This window comes from Carassius gibelio, chromosome A25 (genome assembly GCF_023724105.1).
Source record: "Carassius gibelio isolate Cgi1373 ecotype wild population from Czech Republic chromosome A25, carGib1.2-hapl.c, whole genome shotgun sequence".
NCBI classification, from domain to species: domain Eukaryota; kingdom Metazoa; phylum Chordata; class Actinopteri; order Cypriniformes; family Cyprinidae; genus Carassius; species Carassius gibelio.
Genome location: NC_068395.1, coordinates 3,722,724 through 3,734,861, shown reverse-complemented (window position 1 = coordinate 3,734,861; position 12,138 = coordinate 3,722,724). Strand labels below are relative to the sequence as shown.

Genomic DNA, 12,138 nt, shown 5'->3' with positions numbered 1-12,138 from the left:
TACTTCAGCTAAATGAATTTTCTGAGGAACAGGCAGTATGAAATCAACATTCATGGAAAAAATTAAGACAGTTAAAGAGTAAGAACTCCTTTTTATTTATTGAAAACATTATAAAATATGTACTCAGTTGTTCATTCTACTAACGTTTACATGAACCGCTATAAGCAGAGGCAGACATATCATCAAATGGTCCCACAAAGACTTCAGAAAGACAATCCTGATCATTTATATGAGAACATTTAGTGCGATTTAAACTTTCCCCTTATGGTTAAATCAAAACTAATCCCTAAACACCTTCGGTAACATGATACTAAACAGTAACAGCTCAGGCATTGGCGCTTAAGTCGAACTAGTGCTAGATCTTTACATTCACAGTAAGATTATAATGGCCTTTGATACATCAGATCAGGCCTTGTTTGGATGCACTACCACAACACAATAGCTAACAACCCACTCACTTTGACCAGATACACAAACAGCCTGATATACTTACAGCATGAGCATACACTTTGGATGACTTCCTGATTTTTTTTTAATTATTATTAATATTATTATTATCATTTATCAAATCCAAAACACTAAGTTTCAGTATGTGATTACCCTGCAGAAATAAAAACAGCATCAGCATGATGAATGATTTGGCCGTTATGGTCTCACGCACACATTCACGCATGCAAACAGAAAGTAAAGGTCTTCGTTTTTGGTCCAGTCACGGCACTGACCCATGTTAAACACGTCCGAAGAAATATCCGTGTGTGAGGTGCTTGTGTAACAGGCACACTAACTTCCTTCACCATCCTAAACATAGCAGAAGGACACAGCAGATTAAATAATTACATTCTTATAGCTTTTTAAATATAGTGTTATAGTTCATGCAGGATGTTTTGGAACTACTTACTGTGTTCCTACCTGCTTAATGTAACTTAAAAATAATTTTTTATTCATAAATGGCTGTATGTGCACTTCCTCTGTTAGTTCACTGCATAGTGTTCTGCATCGAAATGTTTTTTCCTGATCACTAAAGTCAAAACCAGAGGAAAAGTGGACCCCCAAACTCTAAACGCCTCACCTATGTAACAGCTACAAAGACATATTTTTCCTAAAATATACAACAAAGCTCTCTGTGAGTAAAGACAATGATGGCATCATCTGTCTGGATGCTGCTCGACAGACACCATGAGCGTTGGCATGATCTGTACAAGATTATAAACACAAACGTGTGTCCGTTTGCGATGTGCAGCGCATGGCTTTTTGTGTGTGGAAGGATGGATTCATGACTTCCTGTGTCGGACTGTGTCCGTACTGCCGTTTAGTTTACTACGGCCTGATGTGGCCAAATTGCTGGCATCGGCGTGTCCAGGGACCCTGTCCTGCTCCGAAGACCCTTCCTGTCTGCGCTGGCGGGTTTCTTTGTATCGGAGTGTGATGTCACTGTCAATGCAGAAGACTTGGTCAATTAACATGTTAGTCAAGACATCTGTGTAATATATATATATATATGTGTGTGTGTGTGTGTATATGTGTGTGTGTGTGTGTGTGTGTGTGTGTGTGTGTGTGTGCGCACAGTGTAAATCCAGTATTATATGCTGCAAATTATACAGGGCATTTGTACACATATATCAATAAATTATACAATTAAACAAAAATGTAATATAAGAATGTATATTTAGACTTACTGAAAAATGTTATGCATATAATGTATCTGTACTGTAGTCCATTTTTTTAACACTATATTGTCGAAACATTTTTGGAAGTGAAAAAGTTATCCAAAGACCGATTACTAGATGCATGCCACTCATCCAAAGTGATGAGGATGATTGACAAGAACAATATTGCCCACTGTTACATACACTATACTTAAAAATAGTAAAAGCAGACTTACCCAATATATATTTTTTATGTAAAAAGTCAAATTATATTTTGCCTAACACATTCTCTTATTAATAATAATTTACTTAATCAGCATTTTATATTGCTATCTGTAATTATGTTGACAGAGCTGATTTGCAGGTTACCGGATGAAGAACCGCCACAAGGTCCAAAAGAAGATGAGGACGATTCCGAGGGTCCAGCACTGTGTGACGAAGAAGGGGATTGGCAGCATAATGGTTTTCGGATCATATTTGACCACGATCAAAAACTCCGTAACAGTAATGGTCGCCACAATCCACGCTTGCTGGCCCAACTTTTTATAGAATTTCCTAAAAATTCAAATGATTCATTAGATTAACTGCAAAAATAGAAAAGAAGACAATGAGTTGCTTAACAAGGTCATATTTAAGGCCTCATAAGCATATCCAAGCATATATGTACTCCCATTCTTACAGTACCCATTCACTGCAAAGGATCCATTGGTTAGTAAAGCTTGATTTGGATGGCAATTGTTTCTCATGGAGGTGTAAACTATATTCAGCATTTACAACGGTTAGTCGGTAATGCAGAAAAATCCCTAGTCGAATTATCTACTGTTTGTGACAAACACCAAGGTCGTGAGGTAATATAATTGCTGTCTGAATTCACATGTGAGTTTACAAGAAGAAATCAATTCAAAATTCACCATTTAAATCATTTTTGACCACTGTTGTACACCGTCCAGTAACTCGGTAACTGTTGCACTATGCAGTAATTTGCATGCACATTTATTACTCAAATGATGGAAAGTATACAAGTACAACAGTTGATAACTGCTCCACCACAGCAAAGAGAAGAGAAGAAAAGCATGTTAGCGTTTGAAATGGGTGATTATTATGAAAGCATCAGTCTGCAATACAATTTTAAAATATACGTTATACTGTATAGTTATATACATAAAAATATAAACCAAGCAGCTATATGTTTACCGTATGTAACGTTACGTACAAGACAGAAAACCATTTCAACTGTAGCGTGTCTATTTTCTTATTTTTAAACAGATTTAAATAATGGAATATTATTAAATGTGAATTTCTTCCCATAATTCATTAGCATATGACATTTTATTAACAGCAGACAACCATGTGACTGACCACGTGTGCAGCACATTTCAAGGTTTGTAAAATCACAGAACTCGCCCCACTGTGAATAAATTAATTGCCATCTGAATCCATGAGATTAATCGCTAAGGTGACATGTAAATCTATTTTTACAGACATTCAGATGATAAACAATAACCATCCAAAAAGAAACAAACTCATCTAAATCTTGGATCACCTGAGGGTGAATACATTTTCATTTTTGGATGAACTTTTCCTTTAAGCCAGGACACTGCCTTCAAACAGTGGTTCTCAACCTTTCCTCCCCTCTATCCATTATCCAGGTAATCGCCAATAGCAAACACAAGTTATATGTGGATGCCCCCTTTTTTATGCCTGTACCACCCCACTGAGAAGTGCTGCCTTAGAAGGCAGCAGCCTACATAGACAACAGCTGAGACAGCTCATTAAGGTTTAAAAAAAGCACTAGACTGTACTTACGGATCATCCATGAAGTCGTAGATCTCTCTCATCGCCACTCCACCCACGTTCACAAAGAAGATGAGCCGCAAAAGCACCAGATAATGTTCAGGAGGCATCCACAACACAAACTTCAGATAAAAGGTATTCAGCTCTGCCAATAAAAACTGCAAAAAAGTGCGAGAAAAAGACCTAATTTTTCATTCAAATCATTGTGCAGTGATTACATGAGCTGGTCATGTGACTCACCATGAAAATAATACCCAGCACCGCCAGCCACCTTCGCAGATTAGATGCGGGACGCCATTCAAACTTCACCCAATTGTATGGAGTAAACTGGAAGGCAATACGCTTAATTTTCCCCCTGAAACACAAAATGGCATTAAAGTCATGATATTTTAGTTTCTGACCTGCAGACACATCATTTCAGAGGTTTATTGTGCTTTTACTTGTATGTAGGAATGTTCCACAATCCCTGCCACTGATAGGGTTTCATGGAGAGCCAACCGAGAGTCTTCATGCCACAGTAAATGCCCAAACCGTTACAAATCAACACATCCATGATCCACTACAGCAGGAGAGAGTGATTTCATGAGGACAAGTTCTGTCTGATCTCTTTGAAACAGGATGATGCATGATTCACAGGGTGTTTGGGGGGTTTAACTCACATGGTCCCACCAGCACTCTGAGAAGTTGGGCAGCTGGTGTTCAAGGCTGTACTCCAGGAACTCAAACATCACACTGATGATCATACACATCCACCAGTCCCTGATCACCAGCGTCTGACACACACGGACACAAACACATGACTAATAGTTTCTAATTCAATTTTTGATGCTGTCTGCTGCTTTTAGATGTGTGGAAGTGCATTCATTATCCAAACCTTAGGCAGAACAAATCAAATGCTTGTTGATCAATTCAGATGTTCAATGAGTTAAATCAGATTTGACTAACCTTAATGTACCAGCCAAGAAAATGGGCTGGAACAAATCCATCCATTTTGTCCTGTTGGGAAAATAATAATATAATAATACAAACTATTATTTCCTGCTGCAAAAAAAAACTTGGATATTAAAAACTGCATCAAATTCAAAAGTATCCTATTTATTTCAATAAGTTTCCCTGATCTTATCAATGAATCAGTGCATGACATTTTAAATAAGAACAGTTTTCCTAATAAAAAAAATAATATATTCTATTTGATTTTTGGAAATACACCAGATTAAAAAGGTAAATGCGTTTTCATGTTGTTCCTACACAGCTGTTTTATGTCACATTTCACACCACCTCCTTTTCCGACATTATAATATTTCAATTTTAATCAATATTTCATGTCTATTTATTTATTTATCAAGTAATCATATAAGAGCAGGATGATGTCAGATGTCAGATGGACATTATCATTACAGAGTTTATTCAGTGAAATACAAATGACTGTACATTATCTGTAACATACAGTTATTTTCATAACAATTCTGTGATGACAGATCAGATGAATATTTGACTAGCAACCTTCATCTGTATTATCAGTATCAATACCGTTTATTAATGTTGATTTGTATGCATACCCAGATATTGTGGTAGGGGTCAGCAGGGTGACCAGGGTCATAAATGAGACAGTTTCCACCATAATCTCTTTCAGGAAGAGGGACGCCCAGTTTAGGGTCGATGTACTTCATAAACTGCCTGCCATCATGCACTGTCTGGAAGAAAAGTCTGAATTTTGAATATGACACAATATGGACAAAACATATGTAAAGTTGTGTCAATGTAGCCGATAACAAACCTGAAACAGGATGAAGATGAGGAAGAGTTCATACACAACAGAAACGCACAGCCAGAAACGCCAGTATGCTGCAAAGACAAACATGTACCCACAAACATGATTATATATTACATATGACTAATATACAAATAACTCAAATTATTATTAAGTCTTACAGGAGGATTTTTGTGGTTTATGTTGGATGATTGAATGTTTGTTGTCTGTAACACACCTGAACTATTACAGTTCATCTGCATTTGGGTTATTTGGTTTTGTTGATTATATAAGTTTAAATGATTATTTTGCCATATCATCAGAAATACTTTTTTCTTGAGTTTTAGTCGCAAACTCAAAATATAGTACAAATTATAAATAAATTATTAAAACAATAAAACGTATAAATACATATATACAATTACAGACAATGCATTTTAAAATGACAGAAAATATTTTTCTTTCAATAACATAAGAAATATAGCAATTATTCAAGCTATAAGGGAGCCACCACAGACATTATATTCATGAAGCATTTAGTCAAAATGCAAAAAAAGGAACTTAAAAGCCTTTTTTAATTTAACATGCCTGAATTAAGGATGTGAGATTAAGATTGTGATGCTCGACTGCAACCATTTGTTTGCATCTACTTCTTTCTATGTTGGAGCCCCAAGAAACTATTCTATTTAAAAACAAACTTGCATGCTTAACTGGAATGGAAATTTAACACCATTAACTTTGACAGATAGCCCAACTTATAATTGGTGCTACATTCATTTGTTATCTCCTGCCTTTGAGAGGCCTGACTGAATCCTTCAATCATCTTTCAGGATTCAGTGAGTGATGTGTTGAAAGGCCTGGACTAGCTCGTCTACCAAAGCAAGTCGGCCCTCATAACAGCGAACACAACCAAGAGCGTTTTGTAGGAGATTTGAGTAAATGTTGGTATAACCGTATACTCATTCTTACTCAATGTTGAAACTGTTTTAAACTGTCTCTCAGAATGCAACTTCAATCTAATCATAATTAAAACAAACTACAGCCAAGTTACACCTTTGAATAGTTAGTTTCATTACAGATGTATAAGTAGCAGCTAACTACACACGCTATATTTCTCAGGCACACAAACAATTAAGATTTCCAGTGAAAGCATCAAACTTGAACAAATTTACAGTAGGGCTGCAAAATGCACACTGCCAACTGTGACTCCAATTTAAAACATGGGTTTGGGCTGCACAAAAAAAAAAAAAAAAGAACAAAAAGTGTGATTATATACCAATATTTTGATTTGATTAGACTTTTATTGCCACATAGGCATCTAAAGCTATCTTCATGTTAGTTACATTACACTGCTAGTTGTTGCAAAGCATGTTACTGGAAAATCTACACTGTTCTTAAAACAGCTTAGTGACTGTCACACTACTGAAACCTGTGGTTAAGTCACTACTTTTAGCTACTCCACATCAACAGTACTAAGAGACCTACAATTCTAGCATCTCAAAGTCGACATGAAGGTGATGTGAAACCTGAATTAAGGTTAAATGATCTCTGAATAAAAGCTACTGTTCTGACTTTAGGGTTAAATCATGTAAAGGTTACTGACCTGGGTGAGGACGTGTGAAGGGACCATCTTTAGCTTGTGTTACTCCGAAACAAAGGAACACCAGAATACTAGCCACAATTCCTCTGAAAAAGGCAAAATATACACAAAATAAAACAAACATTGGAGAAAATGCGAGTGGTTCTTTATATGCAAAATTCTCAAGATGCCAAGGTGGTACTAGGATGTTTCTCACCCTCAAGTCGTCCATGGGTAAAAATATATATGTATTATTGAGGTCATTGGCAACCTGCCACTCTCTGGTTAACCACATTCTTTAAAATATCTTCTTTACTGCTCAACAGAACAAAAAAACTCATACAGGTTTGAAACAACTTGAGGATAAGTAAAGGACAGAATTTTTTATTTTTGGGTGAACTATCCCTTTAATTATATATATATATATATATATATATATATATATATATATATATATATATATATATAATTTTTTTAAGTTATAGTTTTACAGTCACGGTTCGGTTCATTTTCGGTACAGTAAGGGAAAGAAACACAAACATTAAACTGCAGGTTGTTCATTACTATAAACTTTTTTTTAACAATTTGTTTACACTTTTTTTTTTTATTACACTTTTTAAGAAAATATATATAAAATTAAAAAAGAATAAGAAATAAAATACTGCTGCAAAGTTGTCCACTAAATAAAATACTCTCAGTCTCAAACCAATGTCATATAATAAAATATAATGAAACCTATAAATAAATAACTATGATTACAGTGCAGCATTACCAATCCCAGTTTGTAGACCTGCTCATATTAAAATATATATATAACTTTTCCAAAGTGTAGAGTGCAGTATCAACAGTTTCAGTTTTTAGACCTGCTCAGATTTTGTTATAGCCTTGGACCGATCAGAATTAAGAGCAAAGGTCTGTTTAAATGCTGACGACAGCTGCGTTTGAATTACAATCGTTTTTTTCCTAGTTGTAGTGATGCTCGCGTGATTCCTTTTGAAAACCTTAGGCCGGTGACACACTGGCATATTGCACCTGTCAAACACAGTCTATTTAGCCGTCAATACTGTTGACGGTGTCCTTTATCAGTAGGCTTTATATTTATGCTCATCATGAAGTATAGATATTGTTGTCGTGAAGACAAGATCCTGGTCTGACGGTGGTCTCCCTCTATGTTAGCTACAGTAGCAGCAGCGTGCCAGCGCCCTGTCAGGCATGATTCTTGGTGTATAAAGACACAGTTCTGATATGGAGTAGTGATATGGAGTTCTTATGAGGCTATTTGTTTGTCACAGTTCTCTGATTGGTGGGGAATCGCTGCTGAATCATGGGTAATGTAGTTTTTCCACCAGGAAATTAGTTTATGAAACTTAAAAGCCACCTCTTTTCTGAGTTCTTGTTTTATAGGTTGCTATTCAGTTGCTATTTAAGTGTTTCAGGTGGTTGTCTAGTTTAAATACTTAGGGGTTGGTTAAAAACTTACAAGCACCACTAATAAAACGACTCATTGCATTCATACTGAAATACTTCTGATAAAGTTCACATGCTTTTGAGCACAGTGGGTCAGTCTGTGTGACCTGTACTTTGTGATCAGCAGCAGATGTCACACATAACCCTGTTAGCCAATAGAAAGCATGACACTTGCCAAGGCACTCCCACCTATATCCATGTGTCATTTCTGTCCACATCAGAGCACCTTAGCTTCTCTTCAGAAGGTGGCAATGTGCCTCATTGTCTAGCACTGAACTGCATTCTGGTCTCAATGCTAAAAGTAAAAGACACACTGACTGCTTGAAGGCCATACCTTTTAGTGTTGTACGCAGTGTCATGTGGTGTTTCCTCCAACAGTGTCACATAAACTAGAGCACATGTCAGGATGAATAGCACTGTCAGAGTATGTGCCCTCCTGCAGAGAGAAAGATGAAAGAAGAGTACAAAGCTTGCATTCAAACGGTACTGGCAGAAGTCTGTTTTTTCACATTCAAAACCTGCTGAGTTGGTATACAGGTTGATCCTAAACAAAAGCACACCTCAACACACACACACACACACATTTTGACAATTAAGAGGTCAAGTGTTAAATCTCAAATATTTTTTAATTTTTGTGTGATCTATCCCTTTAGGCAGTATTCATATTAATATAATTCATTTGTTTTTATATTTGTACTCTGATTTAGTTGATGCATTAAAAAATAAAAATAAAACAAAATTGTTTTTGAATATTAGTTATAACATCCCAAAACAAAGTAAAAAAATTAATGCAAATCAGTTTCTTTTTGCATTAAAAATCAGGTAAAAAAAAAAACTAAAATTGGTTCTAAATATGTGTAATTATAGAAAAATGTTGCATTAGTACTATCAAATTTCTATTATTATTATTATTATTATTATTATCAATAACAATAATTTGTTGCAATGCATATCATGTTGTAATCTGATTTAATTACTGCATTAAAATAAAATATAATACAAAAATAAATTATGAATATTGGCTGAAACGGTCCAAAACAAGACATGTAAACAATTAGTATAAATGTTACTGGATTATAATTAATATAATTATAATTGTGATTAATAATAATATTATTAATAATAATATTAATGTTTCTGTTAAAGTAATTTAAAATTCATTTGTATATTAGAAATCTATCAAATGTCATTCTTTGTGCAGTAACCTTGGCCAGTTTTTGACTATATCATCGGAGTATATTATAACTAACAGAGAGAAGGGTCCAGATTTAAATTAATGTGATAATTAACATACAGTATAAAACTATACATGGATCTGTCATGGTTTCTTCTCTATAGTTCTGTGTATAAAAGCCTAGGAGTGAAAGAGTCTCGTCCACAGCATCATCTTAAAGCCTTTAATTGATCAAGTATCATTCTGCTGAGGTTACAGAAGAGAGAAAAGCCGAGCAAAGCTATAATACTACCGAACAGTCTCTAGACATCACACACACAGCCGTTCAAAAGTTTGGGATCAATAAGATTTTTTTTTATTTTTTAAAGACGTCTCTTCTGCTCATTATGACTGCATTTATTTGATTAGAAATACAAAAGAAAAAAACAGCATTATTGTGAAATATTTTAGCAAATTAAAATTGTTTTCTATTTGAATATATTTTTAAATATAACTTATTCCTGATGAAATCTTTCTAATATGAATTCATCTTCTTTGAGTATTATTATGAATAGAAAAAAAAAACAGTATTATTACAAATATAAATATATTGTAACAAAATACACTACTGTTTAGAAGTTTGGGGTCAGTGTTTTTTTTTTCTTCTTTTGAAAGAAAGTAGTGCTTTTATTCAGTTTCTGTTAAATTGATAAAAAGTGACAATTAAATCAAGGAGCACAATCAGCTAATAAACATAATAATCTATTAACATAACATAAGAGATGTGAACTCACCAGAAGAATGTATTGGTTCCATCATCGAACACTTCACACTCAGACTGTTCGGTTAACGGGAGATCATCAGCACCAGACCTCTTCCACTCGCCTTTAGCCATCACTGCAGAGCTTAAACTAAACCTGAACTAAACCTGACCCACCTGTGATTTCACTGAAAACTATCTAAACCCAACACACACAAACCGAACTTGCCTTAACTCAACACAACCTAAATTTGACCAAACACTTGTGATTTCAAACTGAACTAAACCTAGCTGACAGATGAACTCTCTTTAACTCAACACACATTTCAAGTCTAACTGAACTAAACCCAACAGCCCTGTGCTGATACGACTCAACCTGACCCCTAACCCAACATACCCATGCTGTGGTTTACAACCAAACTAATCCTGACCAACATTAAAACTAACCCAAACCCAACTCACTTGCGCTGAGATTTAAACCTGAACTAACTAAACCAGAATAACTCACTAACTAACCTAACCCAGCAAAAACTCAGTTTAACTAACTAAAACAGCGCATCTGTGCGGAGAGTTAAACCGTAAATAAAACATAAAACAACTAAAATCAACCGGAGCTCGTGTGCGTCCCGCCACTGGCCGATAACGGAGCGCGAGCGTAAAAACCGGGTCAGCAGTCTCTCATGGACGAGAGGTTTTAAAAACCGGCATGGAAATGACCTCTCCGAGCTTCATGTATGAACGCAACGCGATAGCACCATCCTCAGAGGACCAATAAAACGGTTTAACAGACTGCGGCGGACGCACACGCACCTCTAATGCACTTCAGAACATATAACCATCTTAAGGTCGCGCGGCATGGCGTCATTTCCGTTTATTCCACAGGCGGCGTCACAAATTTGTGTTTTTGGTCATCAAACCATGTGCACTGTTAGCATCTCTGTTCTGCATCCACAATCAGTTATGAACACATCATTATATATATTTATTGCTTATGCTTATATATATTTATTTATTATGTATGTACGTGATATGATATAAATGCAGGTGTGGAAAAGCTTATACCTATATAAGTGCTATTACAAGTCTCAGTTAGTTTAAACGCCAAAGAGGTAGCAATGGCTTTAAAATAATATAATAAATAAACAAAATAACAGATAGAATAGAAAAAGAATAGAGCAAGCTAGTGTTAGAGGTCCTTTTTATATAATTGTATAATAAATTAAAAGAAAATAGAATACAAAAAGATTAGAAAGTTAGTTTCTATTTTATTTTTTCTATTTTTCTATTCTTATTTTTTCTATTTCTATTTTATTTATTTATTTTTAAGAATATAATTAGAATAGTGAGTGCTAAAGTTGGAGGGTCAAAAATGTAAGAGATGCATGGGTTTTAAGTCGATTCTTGAAAGATGGCTAAGGACTCAGCTACTTGGATCGAGTTGGGCAGGTCATTCCACCAGGAGGGAACATTTAATTTAATAGTCCGTAAAAGTGACTTTGTGCTTCTTTGGGTTGGCACATTCAAGTGACGTTCAGAGCGCAATGCAGGAGCTTCTAGAGGACACACAGGTTGAATTTAGGTAAATGGGTGCAGAGCCAGTGGTAGTTTTGTAGGCAAACATCAATGCCTTGAATTTTCTGCGAGCAGCTATTGGTAGCCAGTGCAAATTGATAAACAGAGGTGTGACGTGCAGTGCTTTAAGTGGCCCAAAAGAGGTGCCAGTACTCTATAATAGCCAAAAAAAAAATTTTTTTTTTTTTTTTTTTTTTTGATGATTCCCCTCATCCCCTGAGGTAACAACAACTATATTTAAGGGCTTTTATATACAGCAGTCAACGTGCAACCTTAATAATAAATCCTTTTATTAGTTTGTGGAGTTGCTTGAGCTAGAAATAACTACTGAACATAAATAAAATGTGCAAAAGAATTTTGAAAAAATACCCTTAGAAAGAGCTACTGCATTACTGCATTCAAACTTCCAAACTTACT

General features: G+C 35.3%; 1 protein-coding gene across 1 annotated transcript; it reads right to left on the bottom strand.

The window, feature by feature from the left end:
• Nucleotides 1–71: 71 nt before the first annotated feature.
• On the bottom strand, nucleotides 72–11,200 carry LOC127947305 (phosphatidylserine synthase 2). Its single transcript, XM_052544316.1, has 12 exons — nucleotides 10,184–11,200; nucleotides 8,571–8,672; nucleotides 6,794–6,876; nucleotides 5,218–5,285; nucleotides 5,000–5,134; nucleotides 4,386–4,436; nucleotides 4,100–4,213; nucleotides 3,881–3,999; nucleotides 3,681–3,795; nucleotides 3,453–3,598; nucleotides 2,016–2,201; nucleotides 72–1,431 (listed from the first exon to the last, which is right to left on the bottom strand). The coding sequence occupies exons 1-12, from the start codon at nucleotides 10,282–10,284 to the stop codon at nucleotides 1,272–1,274; spliced, it is 1,380 nt and encodes a 459-aa protein (XP_052400276.1). The 5' UTR covers nucleotides 10,285–11,200; the 3' UTR covers nucleotides 72–1,271.
• Nucleotides 11,201–12,138: the final 938 nt, after the last annotated feature.